This window comes from Canis lupus, chromosome 29 (genome assembly GCF_011100685.1).
Source record: "Canis lupus familiaris isolate Mischka breed German Shepherd chromosome 29, alternate assembly UU_Cfam_GSD_1.0, whole genome shotgun sequence".
NCBI lineage: Eukaryota > Metazoa > Chordata > Mammalia > Carnivora > Canidae > Canis > Canis lupus.
Window position 1 is genome coordinate 22,818,280 of NC_049250.1, and position 17,686 is coordinate 22,835,965.

A 17,686-nucleotide genomic window follows, 5' to 3' on the forward strand; every position below is an offset into this window, starting at 1 on the left:
CCCATATTATCCTAGCACAGAAAACCCTTAGTTGCATCATTCAGTTCATCTTTAATTTTGCTGTATGTTAGTGTGAAAGGTACTAAGGAATATAGGGACTTCAACAGAATCACTTATCCACAGTGGCTTAAATCTTCTACAAGAGGTAGAAATTATTTTAGGGATTATAATAAAGGAAGAGAGTGTCACTGAAGTACAAAGGAAGATGGATCTTGCATTTATCTAACCAGCTATTGTTTTTTTTTTTTTTTTTTTTTTTTTTTAAAGATTTTATTTATTATTTATTCATGATAGTCACAGAGAGAGAGAGAGGCAGAGACACAGGCAGAGGGAGAAGCAGGCTCCATGCACCGGGAGCCCGATGTGGGATTCGATCCCGGGTCTCCAGGATCGTGCCCTGGGCCAAAGGCAGGCGCCAAACCGCTGCGCCACCCAGGGATCCCTAACCAGCTATTGTTGAGGGTTGCAGAAACAGCAAGTTGAAATAAGGTAGTACAGGTCTCTCAAAGAAGAGTAAGATGCTCCTGGGGCAAGCAGATCTCCAATGAATAGAAAACTTAGAATATCAGCTGAGCATATTAAGTTTCTTCCTGCTATGAATAACAGAGATGCTTATCTCCTTTTCTCTTCTTATAGCCTCAGGAGTCACTCGACTACGTAAGTTGATCGATCTGTGTGTATATTCAGGAAAGCATCCCAGAGTTCTCTACAGTAGATCTGTATTTATCATACAACTTAAAGTTCAGCAACACCAGACTCATGGTAACTCTAAGCAGTGCCTGGGTCTCAATTTCCACCTTTTCTGAAAACACCAGTCTTTGAATCAGGACTTCTTTAATTAAAGCATGAAGAATCACTAAAATACACTGGGCTACACTAAGTAAACATGATCAGTTAAATAAGTAAAATAAAAGCACTTTAGTGACTATCTTCATTCTATTGCAATTATTTTTGGAGTTGGATATTTTACTCTTTTGACAATCCTTTGAAGATCACAGTCCTCTGTAAAGAGAAACTAGTACAAAGTAAATTTTACATTATAAACTACAAAGAGATTTAATATCTATCCAATTTAATATTCAAGTCTACATAAAATAAATCAATGACAACCGCTTTATTATTAAAAGTTACTGAATTCCATAAAGCACACAATGTAATTTATATTCAACTAACAAAAGTTTGATACATGTATTTAAAAATATATAATATATAGATTTGTCTTAACATTTATATTCTATTCAAAAAGCAGTAGCTTTACATATGGTACAACTTGAATTTATAAAATATATATACATCCACCCTATTCAAATCAAGCATGAGCTTCCATTCCTATTAATAAAATGCACAATTTGTATTTCTGAATATTGAGAGAAAAATGGTACCAACTAAAAACAAACTCATTTTAACTTGCACAAGGACTTAATTCTTAATACTAGATAACTGATACAATAATCTTGAATAATTATTTTACCCCAGCCTGCCAATCAATTTGCATTTATGTAAATCATCTGTGGTTAACTATGATGAGACTTCCACTTATTTTCATGGTATCTGACAATCTACCACATTCCTTACTCGACTTGTTTCAGGCTTTAAAATTAGAGAGGTGGGATTATTCAATCTTTCCATTTAGCTCTCAATTTGACAAGCGATGTCACACCTAACAAGCCAAAGCCCAGAACCATGATTTGCCACTGAGAAAGCAGCTCAGAATTACTGCAGAAGCAAACTTTTCACAAAACCTGGACAATGTATGCATCAAGGAATTGTTTCTCTTTTTCCCTGTCAACTGCACTCAATTTACACAACTGCAGTTCTTTAGGCATGTTAAAATATACCAACTTCTATTCAGGCATTTCTTTCATATATTCATAATGTCTTCAGATATTATATTGTTTTATAAAAACATTTTCATAAAAAAAGACATTCATGTAACTATTCCAGAGATTCATCCATAAATTTAAATCCCAATAACATCTGAGAATTAAAATCACAATTAACACCTCAATTATCAGGACCATAGTCAGAAGCAGAACATAAACTTGAAGGATAAAGATCTAAGTTTGAAGTACATGTCTGGACTCCACGGGCCTCTAATGATAATGATGCATGCAAGCCTGTCTTTAATGCACAGTTTATGCTGAGAAAACAAGTCTCTCACTAATTATTTTTTTTTTAAATCAAATCTCAAAAATAGCTTAGAAACTTAAATGGAAAAACACTTTACCAAAACGAGTAATTTAATTCATTTGGGCAATAATTAGGCTTTGGGAGATTCAACATCCAAAAAGTAAAACAAAACTCCCTCGATAATATGTCATTTTTAAGAACTAAACTACTTAGTTAACAGCTCACTTATCAAGTAGTCAATTATTCAACAAATTTAGCCACCTACTGATGAACCAAAATAAGGTTTCAGAAATTCTATGTATTTTATTTGTAGGAAGGAGTCTTTTTCTTTATGAAAAATTTCTGATGTAATTTCAATAATCTTCCTTCTCTGGATTCCCTAACCTCAAGAAAAGGAAAAAAGGAAAAGGGACGAAAAGGGAGGAAGGCAGGAGAAGGAGAGAGGAAAGCTTAGGAAAACTGAAGACAGACATATTGGACATCTGCTAGGCAGGAAGAAAGAAAAATAATAGAACAGACAGACTGCAAAGAGGATTAGGGCCAAAGGGTGCAGATTAAGAGACACCTTCACAGATCTTCATCATGCAAAGGAATTAGCATAACACAGAATCGTGCAGTAGCTGATTTTGGTCACAGAGAATCCTCAGAAAAGATATGGATAAGCCTCAGTTCTTTTTGAAAACCAATTTATATACACTTAATAAACCCTAACCATTCAGCTAAAATATATACAAAAAACTAAATAAAAGTGAGATCGAGAAATATAAGCAGCAGTAACCATAAAGGCTTAGAACTAGTGACACTGAATTCTTTATTTAAAAAAATTTTGAACACACAGTACCTCCTCTTCTCTTCTATTTTTAGGAAGAAGCTTTAACAAGTTTTAAATATCTCAATTCTCAAAAACAATAGGCTTTTTAAAAAATAAGACTTGATTACCAGAAACAAGTAATATGTGGTTACATACCATTTTCATATCACTACTCATTTCCATTATTTGTCAATTCATCTTTGAGGCGATCTGGAAATAATTAAGCAGTCACTAGATACCTGTTTTAGAATCTGAAGAAATTATTATTCACCACAGGAATCTAATGATATATATTTGCATATATTTAAAATTTCAGAAGGGAAAAACTAATAAACTATCCTAGTTACTTTATACCAAATATTCATATACGTAGTCAAAACAATAAGGATTAAGATCTTTCTCCAGATGAACTGTATATAAAAGCTATTTTTTAGCATTTTCTTTTGGGGATTAAAAAAAGCTTTATTTCCCTGCTAGCTAAAAGGAGGAATTCATCCACTACAAGTAAGTCCTTTAGAGAGGAATATTAAATTCCTTAAGAGAACAGCCATAAAATTTATTTTAAAAAATTTATCTTAAAAAAACTGAAAACCATTTCTCTCTTTAAAATCTATGGCATTAATACCTATTTGACATAATATAATTTTTTGAAAGGGCACCAAGTTCATGATCTAAGCATGCAAAATAAGGAAATGAATGTATCACTGTCTTAACAGAATTTGGCAAACCAGAAGAATGGCCTCAAAATAAATAAATAAATAAATAAATAGAGTACATACTGTCTAAATATGAAAGTATAATTCTGTAGGCCTATGCAACAGATAGTGCCCCATAGAGCTAGGGAAGAGGGAAGTAGCATAATCCTATGTACATTTTCTTGGTATTCTGGTTGTCCTTCAACAACACACTACAGAGAAATATTCTTTTTATTATTACAAAGCCATTAAATGCCCTCTCTAGAGCAATGACTTAGGTAAACGTCTTATGTCTTTTAATAATGTAACTTACATTTAAAATTAATTTAATTAAATCTAAGTGCAAAGGAGTTTCCAATAATTCCTAAATTCAAGGGAGTAATGTAATGAATAAGGTGTTACCTTATTGCAAATTTTGAGTGGTTGATATTTCTATATTTTAGGATATTTCATCTTATCTTCTTTTAAACGATAAAATGTACTGATATTATTTGGTTTCCTTTACTTTCCTCTACTTCATTTTATTTTATGGTATCTCTATGTAGAGAAAGAGGTATGTTAAAATACTGCTATTTTTATTTTTAAAAATTCAATTGAGGCTATATGTGACCTATTAATCTATAGGACAGCATTGTTAATCTTTGACCTGGTATATTAATTCCTTTGGTGAATAAATGTCACAGGTCATTGCTTTATAAAAGATTTTTAGTACGAGGACCAGCAGTACAGAGAAAGATCCCCCGCCCCCCCACCCTCACCCCTGAAAATGATCAAGTCAATCAGTAGTTTAGAGCAGTTGTGTAAAATATGAAAAATATATAATTTGCCACTGCAATTTTCATATTAAAAAGCAGTTAAAAACTAAGAGTAGCTCAAAGCATTCCAAAAAACATTTTCTGTCTTGGTTAAACAGGCCAACTGATAAGACTGATAGAGACTACTGTGAGAACTTATATGTATCTAGTCAAGAAAGAACAAAAAGTGTTTAATTTTAAAAAAGTGGTATTTGCTAACTATAGTATAAACAGTGTCCACAATTTGGTGGCTGGCCATAGTTTTAATTTTTTTTTCAAGTTATTCTACAGCAGACATATTTTTGAAGTCTACCCACCCCTGAGTTCAGCAATTATACTTTTAGAGTGTAAAATTATATGCCCTTAATTAACAACATGTACAAAGCTACAAAATGTCATCTATACAGAGATTAAAAACAATTTTTGAAAATATTCCTTGCCAATTATTGATTGGATGTTTTGCTGGGGTACATACTTCAAATCTTTCAGCCAACTGGCTTTTATTTTTAAGCCCAAATTGATCCATATATTTATTCACTGCAGGATATGTCAAAAAGAGTGCAAACAGGCAATAGTAAAAATAACATTGTAGTAGAAACAGATTTTTGCATATGTGAAAAGGTAATTTATAAAATACATAATTGCTTTTTAAAAAGAGAACCTAGTTGCAGTATCATTAACTTACATGGTACTGAGAATTGGACGTTTCAACAATTTTTTTCTATAGAAAAATTTTATCTAGCTGTAAGCAAAGTCTTTTAAACAACAAGAAAACAAAACAAATCCCTCCAGGAAAAACTGCACGGTTGTGTGAGACAAATAAGCAAACATACCATTCTATAGTGTACTTTGCCTAAATTTTAAAATAAAAATGTCCACACTCTTTTGTTAAAACATTAAGCCTCTGTCAAAAATGTATTTCTTATTTTAGGGTACAGGAATAAAGGACAAATGATACTTACAAGTAAAGAAAATTTACAAGAAAAAACTTGACAAAAGCTTTTCAATTGAAGTACTATAACATTCAAACTTGACTTAAAACATAACAAAAGAAACAAAATTGCAAATGAAAATCGTTTATGGATTTTCCAAACATAAATAAAAGAAATAGTGTTTAGGCAGTAGGGCTCATGCTGATGGCTAGCAGGAAGTAACAGAGTGTAATCTACTTGGAAAAATCGTTACTGTACAAACAAGCCCCAGTGAAGGACTGCAGCAATTGCATCATCACTGCCATTGTTCTTACTTCCAAAATCAAGCCTTGATTCAACCATTCATACCCTAGATTATTCATACCTTTACTTCAGAGATTGAGGAACTATATACAACAAATGAATTTATTTTCACCATAGGGATAACAATATTGTACCTCTCTGCCAATGTTACGTGAAAACCTTACATGTCAAAACAATTTGACAGCAGATATAAACAATTCAATAAATACTCAATGATCTTTCATTATAGTCCTTCAAAGACGCATGTTAATTCATGCTGTTAACCTCAGGATCACAGTGCATAGAATCCAAATATAAACAGTTGGGGTGACTTTCAAAGTAATGTTGGATCCCTCACTTTATTTATAATCCCACTATAACCAATAAGCTCATTTCATAGGCCCCATCATGCATTAATTATTGGGTGGCAGGAGTTAATGAAAAATTTTCCTGTTAAACGTCCATTGCCGGCAATGAACGTCCCAAAACCGCCAAGGAAGTCATTGTTATTGCACAATACATGAGGACCTGGAACTTTTCCAAAAGCTTAAAAAAATAAAAATAAAAAATGGAATTATATTGACATTTCCTGACACCTGCATTAATACTGTATGACTAATAAAAGCATGTCAGTTGCCTGGACTGAACCAGCGATCAACATGCGCCCAGAATGCACACGAGTAAAAATGCAGTAAAAGGAAGTAGTCTTCATTGCCTATAGGTCACTTCCAGTCAAAGGTTAAAGTTCAAAGACTGAATGATCAAAGTGCTCATTTTCTCAGTAGGACTATCTTCTGCTAGGAGGATGATAACAGTGGCATCAACAAGTATCATCTTTAAGAAAAGGAAAAAAAAAAGATAATTAAAAAAGTCAAGCATGCATAAGTAAAATCCACAAGTTAGTCTAACACAGAAATAATTTCAAGTAGCAAGAAGAACATGGTTTACATGTCTGACTTGCCTCCCCCAACCCTTGCAAATAAAAAGTCCAGTTTGTTTCAGGTATATACTGACAAACAAATCAAGTTCTATTCTTTAACGGAAATAGTAGTTCACACAAGTCTTAGATGATGCATCAGTATGTCAGTTCTATTTAAAATAATAAATTGATATATGATAGCACATATTCAGGATTTATCAGTCTTAAGAGTTCTTTTTTGGGCAACAATTTTAAATTGTAATGAGAAAGGAAGTAAATTCCTGACCAACAATGTCATGGTGTTTAACACAGAATAATTCAAGTTGTGTCTTTAGTCTAGAAAGGAATAACTTTACAAATGAATTATCATTGCCAAATCAATTAATACATTTCTCTTAAGAAAATACATTTAAAAAATACACTTTTCAGCAAGTATAGATACATATACAAATGAGGTCATTTAAAAAAAAATCCCACAGGTTTAGAAATGCCTTCTGGTAGCCTCAACACATTATGTAAGACATATAATTGTGGGGTTCATAATATATTTTACAAAATTATTTCACAAGACATATCTGAAGGATTTGAAGTCTAGTTACTGTTTAGAAAACAACTTTAGAAAGAAGCAAGACTATTGGAAACTACCCAAGACTTGTGAAAGCTCTCATGAGAGCATTTCTGAAAAACTGCCCAAACTACAAACTACGTTAGGATCTATGTTAAGATCGATACACTGCTAATAAAAGTCCTCATTCCCAATGACTCAATGAAAGCTAAAAACCTCTAAGTCTGATTTCTATGCTAGGGCAAACTCATATAGAATATCCCATCACCCTGTACTTTAAGGGAAATTTAAAGAGTGAAATATACTAGATTTTTAAAATAAATCTTACCTAAATCATTAGAAATCTTTAAAGAAAGAATATCTTTAAGAAAATAAGTGGATAGTTTGCAGCTTCTAAGTGTCACATGAAAGTATCTGTTTCTTAAATTACTGTGAAACTTAAAGAGGAGATATGGATGTCATGAATACAGAACAAACCTAAGAATGTAAAGAGGTTCCTTAAAACATCACTCTTCCAACAGAGTAATTTATAACACTAGGGTCCTTGAAAAAAACTAAAACTAATCACACTTACATCTCTAATTTAAGAGATGGCACTAAATTCTACCTAACAGGTCAAACTCTAAGTATCTTACCACATGTCAATCTTTACAATAAGAAAAGTGAGACAAAATTCATCTTGAACATTATGTACCTAATGTTCATAATAATAAGCTCTTATCCCCATAGACATACCGTCTTTGATAGGCAATAACAAATCTATCTCCATCAGGTTATCCATTCTGGAAGTTTTCAATACAGTAGGCTGTTGGAGAATATGCTCCAACCCACCAAAAAAATGGTTAAGAAATCCAAATAAAGCTATTCTCCCTAGCCCAAGCCCTACCTTGGATTAGAGGTTAAAAAAAATTAAGATTAATACTAAACTCTCTGCCTTGAATACTCTAGCGAAATAAACTTACTAATAAATAAGTTTTGAAAATGGAGTTCAATTATCTCTTATAGCTGGACTCACAGGGACACATGGACTTACAACATTATAAATCCGTCATGGCTGTAAGTAATCAAAGAATCTATGAGCAAATACTTAAGTATGGAAACAAGTATGAGCTAATGCCACGGCTAACTTTTCCCCAAATAAAAAAGCTATCACCAAGAAGCAAAAAAATCATTTGTTAAATACTAAGATAATTTACAAAAAAAGAGGTTTTAGAATAAACTCATCATGGATCAAAAGACAGATGTAAGTCTACAAAACGTGATTAAAGAACAAAATCTATCTAGCCTCTTGGCTAAAGTATTTGTAGTAAGATGAAGGTCTGAAAAAAAGAAATCAGATTAACAATTTAAATTTTTTTTTTTTCTGGAACTGTAGAAGCCCTTGTTGAAAGTATACCCTCAAATATAATATACAATAACCAGTTCTAAAGATGACATCTACTATGACTAACTTCACTGGGCTTTTAGGAAGTTAAGAGAGAGAATTATATTAAAAGAAGGCCATACAGTTTTCCCCAGAGTATCAGAACCAGCACATTTTAATGGACACCACAACCATCACATTATATTGGAAATCATCTCCTTAGATATTTCCAGAGACAAAAGTCTAGAAGAAAAGGAACCCAGTAATAAGTCAGTAATAATAAAGTGGGGAAAAAGGAATCCAGTAATAAGTCAGTGGATACGAAGGTGGGATCCTACTTCCAAGAAAGACAAAAATAAATCTTTACATGTAGGTTTGTCTCTCAACAGTTTAGGGGATTAAAGTTGTCTTGATTAACCAATTCAAGAAAGATTTCAAAGACAAGAGAATTGTTATCTAGGAGGAAATAAAGGGGAAAAAACTGCTAAAACGGGTAAAAATTTGGACTTAGGAATTTAGAAAGTAATTCTGTAATCCTAAAAGGTAGTGGAAATATAAAAAGGTTCACAATTAATGGAGGTAATTCTACGGACAGCTATAGGGCAGGAAGAAAAAGTTTGTTAATACTAGTCTGAGATGATTTTATGTTCCTATCACCTTGTAATCCTTAGAATTCTACAGGAAATGTCCCAGCTGAATGGAACCAGAATGCAGTCTATAGTTTCCAAAAAAAAAAAAAAAGATATTCCTCTACTCCTCCCCAAATTTATAAACTCAGTTCCTCCTCATAACATCTAAACATATGCCATTCTATTTCCTGTAAGCCTAGTTTTCTGAAGCGAATACTCAATTACAGTCTTAAGCTCTACTGCTCAATTCTCTATCACCTTAAGGAAAATGCTTCAGGAACCAGGTCAGTACTGCTCTCTGTGGAAAGCAATCATTTATGAAACTAAGTTGTATATGTTCAATTTGGAGCCTGGAAATAGATGGATCATATTTAATGGATTCTATTAGCTATCTTATTGAAATATTTTTATGATCTCATAAAAGATACTTTTTATCTTTTTCAAGAATTATGGCTATTTTATGATTTTGAACTTTGAGGCTCATTCATTCATTTGTGCACTAAACTGTATACACTTCTTTTCTAAGGACCATTTCTAGCCCTGAATTCCTCAGCCCCTTTGTATGCTGAAATGAGCTGTCTATTCAAATACCTATTTGGTTTATTTTCCCTTATTTTTTTTTAATCCTATTCTGTTTAATTGGTTTTTTAAAACATATAGACCTCTGGCCTAAGTTTGCAACACAGAGTATTTGTATTCCAATGCAGATATGGACCATAATCCTTTAGTGAACAGAAACTATAAAAGAATTCTGGGAGACAGGTTAAGAGTAAACTTCAAGTAAGTAACAATAAGGAATATGTGTTCACATATCAATAATTTTTTATACTTTAATAGGAGCTAGAGAAGAATCCCAAAAGAAATGCATATTGAAATGCACAAAGAATGATATCACAAAGACAGTTAACAGTAGGGTAGCAATAACTGGCCTACATTTTCAAGATATACTAACAATGTGGAAGATGCACAAATTTAAGTTGAAAGAGGATTTTTTTCAGGAACTTAACACTGGTATTTGAGAGCTCAATTTTGGTGTATCAGTAGAATCTTATTCTTCTAAAACCAGGAGATAATGGTTTTTCATTAATAGTGCATCCATACTGCATCCAGGAAGCCCCCTCTGAAGTACACAGGTATTATGGATCTAAACTGAAACCTCTCTTGCCTCTTTGATTACAAATACTGACACTGACTCACACTGACCCAACTATGTTGGTCAGCACCACAGAGGACTGTGAAGCTTGTACCTGAGGCTTACAATTGTGCTTGGCTTCTAAAAACTGAAATCTTGATTCAATGAGTTCATCCAATTCTAAGCAAATCTTTGTTCAGTCTCTGATCTTTTTGTTTAGGTTTGCAGGTCACATTCGGGACTCTGATTTGACCTTATAATCCTTCCAGAATTAGATAATACTAAGAAATAACAAAAGTCCATATTTCTTGATAATTTGGTGTTAAAAGGATAACATGATCAATCAATGAAGATCTTTTAGAATTAAAGCAGCTAAACAGAAAAACAAGCTGACATCTGAGCTATTTTCACATTGTTTATAACTCACTCTGAAATGTATAAAGGCAAAGATAATATATGCTATATAGCTAAAATGCTTTAGTTTTTTAAAGATGAAGGAAGGATTGTCTAAACCCACCCACCTTTATGAAAGAACAGTTGCTCTATCATCTCAAAGTATAACTAGTATTACCTGTCCTTGATTTCATATAAGGGTCACTCATGGAGCAAACTGTTGATTCAAAGAGAGATTCTGGGAAGGAAATGATTCAGATATGCAGGGTTCAAGCATGAGTAGAAAACAGATTGAGATACGAATAATCACTGAGCATGTTTTAAACAGAATTATCTGTAAATGAAAAAAATTATCTGTACCTAGGACCAGAACCTGAACTAGAATAGTTATTATTTAGTTGAAATAGAATCTGGTCCTTTTAAAATGGCTAATTTGTATTTGGGGGTAGAAGGGAAGGGAGACACTTTTAATCTGTTTATTAGTAAATGAATTCCCAGGACAGAATGAATTCACATAAACCCAGGACTAGTATACATTAAGAGGCTAATTTAATTTGAGAAACCTCTCTTTTCTTTGTATTTCTTGGTTAAGGTGGAGAATTTAATAGTTTAAACTATTCAAAGACTTTTCTATTTTAGTCATGAAAGCATACATTTCTTGGTTTAACAGATAAAAATTACTATGAAAAATAACTGCTACAATGAAGTGTATTTTATTTTAAAGAATTTATTTGATATTTCTAGTTTCACTATGTGACCTTTCTCTATTTCTTATTCTAAAACACATAATGAGAGATTCTGGGAATATTCTTAGATAAATGACTTCTCATAAGGCAGCATTAGAAGGCCTGAAAGATTGTAATCTTTCTGAAATTTCCCTACCCGGGAAGGAAGGGAAAAAAATAGGAACACACTGTCTAACATTGAGGCAGCACAGAATAGCAAAGATTATACTTTCAAAATATATGTATTTTTAAAAATTCATTCCTCTAAGGAAATTTCTTCTCAGTTTTAATAGAAAACTCAAGTGGTTTAAAAACACTGTGGAGAAGGCAATGAGGGATTTTTCTATTATTAGTGAAGTTCAGGTTGAAATGGAATGACTAGGCTTGTCAATATTCTTGATTGACTAATCTTACATTCTATGCTAAGACAAATGGGTCTGTGACATTCAAAATTTTGTTTCTTTGTCTGTTTTTTTTGGAAGGCCTCCTTGTAAAGGCGCAGAGAGAAGAGGCAGTTTGGTTTTTGGTCCTCAACGGCAAGAAGATGAAAAAGAATGAGAAGTCAGTAATGTAAACTGAAGTAAAGGGCTGTTTACTTAAAGTAGGGTCTTGTTAAATGATTTATTTTATTTTTTTGTTGTTTTTTGTTAAACGCTTTAGCAGACCTTCAGTGCTCAGAATTACTTAAGTCTGATTACTCATTTCATATGGAAACTTGTCCTTTTAAGATTTTATTTATTCATGAGAGACAGAGAGAGAGAGAGAGAGAGAGAGAGAGGCAGAGACACAGGCAGAGAGAGAAGCAGGCTCCATGCAGGGAGCCCAATATGGGACTCGATCCTGGGTCTCCAGGATCACGCCTTGGGCTGAAGGCAGCGCTAAACCGCTGAGCCACCCGGGCTGCCCGAAACTTGTCCTTTTGTATCTCAGAATCCCTGAAACAGTAGTTCTCAAGTGACAAGCTGTATCAGAATTATCTGGGGATCTCTTAAAAACTAAAGCAAAATCAACATTCTAGGCACGGTAATAAGGTTTATTAGATTCCTTAAAACAGAAAGTAATCAGCAAGATTTTGGTGAAAGAATTCCCAATAGGGTGTGTGTAGGAAAGGGTTTGTTGAGGAAGGGTGCTTTTGTGTGTGCCTATGCAAGAATGATTTCAGGAAAATAGCATACGGAGAATAAGAAATAGAGTACATTATAATGCCCCACTGAACATTCCATGTATAAAACACTTCTTGTTTTTTTTTTTTTTTTTAAGATTGATTGATTTATTTATTCAGAGAGAGAGAGAGGGGCAGAGACACAGGCAGAGGGAGAAGCAGCCATGCAGGGAGCCCGACGTGGGACTCAATCCCAGGTCTCCAGGTGGCGCTAAACAGCTGTGCCACCGGGGCTGCCCAAAACACTTCTTGTTTTAAAGATGATTCTCTTAGGATGGATTACTCTCAAGTTTGGTAACAGACAAAAAGCTTGATCTTAAACTTTAAGCTTGTTAAATATTGCTGAACTTGCTATACCATCAGTAAATATAAAGTACTATTCTACCCTTTACTCTTTTCAGCACTGCATTCATTTTAGTCAACTCTGCCAATTCAATAATAGTTTCAAAATATTAAATCTGTAATTATTGTATTGCAAATTTTTGGCCTATGTTTTTAATTAAGTGTATTTATGTTAAACAATTTTCATAAATGGTCTTTATTTTTAATAAAGCTATAATTGTTCACATTTTTAAACCTTATGTTGACTGTGCTTTGAGGTTTTTCTGAAAGGTTTAAATTTTCATAAGACTATTTATTTAAGGGACGCCTGGGTAGCTTAGTGGCTGAGCATTTGCCTTTGGCTCAGGGCGTGATCCTGTCCGGGGATCGAGTCTCACGTCGGGCTCCCTGCAAGGAGCCTGCTTCTCCCTCTGTCTTGGTCTCCTGCCTCTGTGTCTTTCATGAATAAATAAAATCTTAAAAAAAAAAAAAATAGAGAGGCAGGAGACCAAGACAGAGGGAGAAGCAGGCTCCTTGCAGGGAGCCCGACGTGAGACTCGATCCCCGGACAGGATCACGCCCTGAGCCAAAGGCAAATGCTCAGCCACTAAGCTACCCAGGCGTCCCTTCATAAAACTATTTAACGTCTTTGTGATTCTTTTTAACTTCAGAAATCTTTCCTTCCTACAGAGTTGATAATTAAATTTAGAAAAAATAAAATTTCTCTTGTTGTTTTATTTTATTCTATTTTTAAAGATTTATTTATTCATGAGAGACACACGGGGGGGGGGGGGGGGGGCGGGGCAGAGACATAGACAGAGGGAGAAGCAGGCTCCATGCAGGGAGCTCGAAATGGGACTTGATCCAGGGACTCCAGGATCACGTCCTGGGCTGAAGGGAGGCACCCAACCACTGAGCCACCCAGACGTCCCTCTCGTTTTAAAAAAATATTTAATTCAATCCATAGGAAATACTTTATATATGAAGTAAAAATGTGAATTTTTCTCTCCCAAAATGACTACCAATTCTCTAATAAGATTACTTAGTAAATATTTTTTCTCATTGGTTTTGACATCCAATTTACTATATATTACAATCTTATATATATAAAAAGGCCTAGGAAAGAGTAATTCTCTTTTGATGTCTATTCCTGCATTAATATGTTTTGGTATCTGGTAGACCAATTCTCCTTCATTATCCTTTAGTTCAAAATACAGACTGCTCCTCTCACCTATTATTTTTTTCCAAAATTTTCAAGCATGTACCCATCATTCCACCAGATTTTTACTAAATTAAACTTTTAATTTGTAAAGAACACACATTTTTCTGTAATAATAGTTTGTCATCAAATAATTCTATTTTTTCTTAGCTCTCATTAAGTTTTGTCATTTTTTTCTTCTAGGTCATCTATTGTTGCCATTAACACTAGCCTGAATATTTACCTTTCCATGGCTCTCAAGAATGGCATTCTTCTTTCACAGTGTTTTCTAACTTGTAACTGCTGGCAGAGTGCTATTATATTGATTCTAGTCATCACTAACACCTGGAACTCTTATAATTTAAAAGTTTTTAAGTAACTCAAATTAACTCAGGTAACAGAAGATTTCACAATGGATAGAAAGGTAAAGGGGAAAGGCCATATTCCTATTAGTTAGCTCTGTCAGTTCTAATTTCTTATTAGGTTAACATTTTAAAAAAGAATAATAAAGGAAATGCTCTTATGGATACAAAACTCACAGGGGGTGGTTATTCGTATACTTCAAAATGTAGATTGAGGAATATAAAATTTTGTTTTGAATTTCAAATACACCTCTTTAGGGAAGCAGTGAGGTCAGTTTAGAAAAGATGCTAGCAGTTTTCAATTATAAAGCTATTAACACTCTCCCAACAAAAACAATAAAACAAAATCAGTGAGACTACTGTATTTATACAGCTACAATCAGGAGCACCACAAATTTTTGAGGACAATTAGAACAGGAAGAGCTTTCTTTAATTTAATGGGTCATCTCTCACAATGTGATCCCCCTCCTGCCACTAAGAACACCACCAGAACTAAGTAATTTCAAAAGACATCAAAACTTCTATTTCAAGTAACAGGTTTCCCAATAACTAGTTCCATCTAAGGATTATTAAGGACTCTTTTTCAGTAATAAAATGGTAGCGTTTCAGAATGTTAAAGCAATTTTAGATTTCACTTCTATAGTAGCTATGATTTCACATGCCTCAATAAAAATCTAGCCTAGTGTATCCATTAAATGGCTTAAATGTTTTAAAGACTCTTTCCATATTACAAAAATACATCAGTTATATATTCCCTCCTTTCCCCCCAGCAAACAGATATATAATCTTTGAAACCAAAATGCTAAAAAGTCATCATTTTAAAATAAAAGTGCTTACCATGATACCACCATTTTGTTTTCTTTGGATTCTTGTTACATGTTCGAACATAAAAAGAATTATCTGGTGGCCGTCTCTGAAACCAAAAAGAGTTTAAATAGGTAAGAGTTGTAAAATGGAAGAAGATTTAAGAAGACAGATTTAGTAAAAGCTTTGACAGAATTATTACAGAAAGTATAAAAACAATGTAAACACTGGTGTGGCAGAACTGAAATTATTAATAGATTCTAGGAAAAGCAGACCCCTGACACTGCAATGAAAAAGTGTGTGTCGTGGGGGGGGGGGGGCGGGGGGGGGGGGGGGCGGGTTATGCATGTGTGATTTGGGTTAGGGTCCAGTGGAATTACTAGACGGTGACTATTAACCCAAAGCAGCAGCATTAGATTTTAAAGAATTTCGGTTTCATTTATTTTATCTCTCTAGAATAATTTAGTAATGACTTTAGTGAACTAATTATTTTAGTGAACTGAAATACAGAGAAGTCTAATAACTAGGCTTGTCTGAAAAACTAACAGCAACTTATGTACTTCCACAATTACTGTTTTCCTGTAAGATAAGAATCACCAAGGACAGACCAAAGGATTCAGTTTCCAAACACTATACAAGAGCGAAAAAGGGGAAAAGCTAATATTGGCATATACAGGCCCTGAATAGCACAATATTAGAAACCTATGGCAGCTCTGCAAGGGAGCTACAGCAGAAATAGTGATGCCAACAACACTGAAGACAGATTATGGAAGGGTATTTCCCTGAAAACTACTGGATACCGAAGTAGAAGAAATATGTGATTCTCTACAAAAATCTGGAAACGTATCAAATTTATATAAAAGCCACAGAATACAGGTTAGTAGATAAGTTAGTAAGGAGACCCAACCAAAAACCAATGGTGAGTAGGACTGCCTTGATAGCAGGTAGGGAAACAGGTAGTCCACTTGGCACTTCTACAACTCATGTACATAACTGACCTTAGTTGAGCCTAATAATGCCCTTACAAGTTAACATTAATAGTAACTTAACAAAACGGAAAAGCAGAGCATAAGATGTTAAACAACTACCTCAAGATTACCCCGCTGATACGGTTTGAGAAAATATCTGAAAAATTAGTATATGAAATTAGATGCCTGACAATTTCAAAGAATGATCTGCTGCTGTTTGTCCTGCAAAGTCATAATCTGTGTTCATGTGGAAATTGCTACCAATGAAAACAGGTAATTTCATAATATTGATTAGAACAGCATCTTCAAAAAAAAAGGGGGGGGGGGGGAGAAAAACAACACTCATTCTATTTGCTTATTAAGTCAAGAATATAGCCAAACTATTGATAAGTGGTTGTGGAGATTTGGTTCTTAGAAAAATAAAGGAACTATACAAAAAGATGGATTATCAAAATTGTTTTAGCAATTAAATGCAAGCTAGAAACTTTGGACTATCTATATCTATATAGATATCTATATCTATAAGGGCACTAAGAATAGATTACTGAAAGACCTCTCAATATCAGAAATTATCTTTAATCTACTGAAAGCTATTGATACAAAGAATTTGCCTTCACTTTAGGGAATCTTTCTTAACTACGAAAAATAAAATTGGAATGAAAGAATTATGACTAAATCAAAGTTCCCAAACTCTTACAATAAAAACTAAAATATGTATTCAAGTCAAATTTTAAAATGAAAGTCATAGAACCACACTAACCACAGAATAAAATTCACCTGCTTTAAAAGAGCTTTTGGTGAGTAGTTACAAGACTTTTAAAAGCTTATTTAAGGAGCTAGATCCCCTCAGTGCCAAAGCAAGTTTGCTCTTCATCTTTGTAACCTAGTACTTGGCTCAGTAAAAACAGCACCTAATAGGTACCTAATAAACGTTTACTAAATTTTTATTGTATTTCAGAGAACTAATTAATGCTGCCAGAATTACTTCCATATTATTATCTTGGTTAAGTATAATTTAGATTATATAATATAGCTTGCCAATATTTGAAATGGAATAATTAAGCATATACTATGCAAGAAAACTAGTAGACAACTGAAATATGAAGGAAATAGGATTAGAAAAGGATAAAGAAGATGAAGAATTTATTTTCTAGTTTTTATTTTTTTTTATTTTCTAGTTTTTAATAGTAAATTATTACATTTATACTATTGTAAATCATTACATTTATTTAATTATTATATATCATTATATTAAATATTAAAAAAAAGTGGTAATCATTACAAGGCACATGCAAGAGCTATGTACACACATCACCGGTGTTCATCTCAACTTTCCTTTTTAAAATCCTAGACTTACTGCTTCACCTTCCTAAAGACATTAAACATTAACAAGGACACAGAAGTCTTTGTAACTACTCTACACCTAAACATTTTAAACTTATGTGTGCGCTGGGAGAGGAAGTGTGGGGGAGGAGAAAATATGGAAGCAATAAACGAATAA

General features: G+C 33.4%; 1 protein-coding gene across 5 annotated transcripts in view; it reads right to left on the reverse strand.

Moving 5' to 3' along the window:
* UBE2W (ubiquitin conjugating enzyme E2 W) overlaps positions 1-17,686 on the reverse strand; it is a 112,696-nt gene that overhangs the window by 33,356 nt on the left and 61,654 nt on the right. For 3 of the 5 annotated variants that reach the window (XM_038579549.1, XM_038579545.1, XM_038579548.1), the window contains one exon: positions 15,251-15,326. In XM_038579549.1, coding sequence (XP_038435477.1) covers positions 15,251-15,326 — 76 coding nt within the window. Of the gene's footprint in view, positions 1-1,095; positions 6,479-10,823; positions 10,884-15,250; positions 15,327-17,686 lie in introns of those variants that run through there. The other 2 variants (XM_038579546.1, XM_038579547.1) reach the window with 2 other exon arrangements.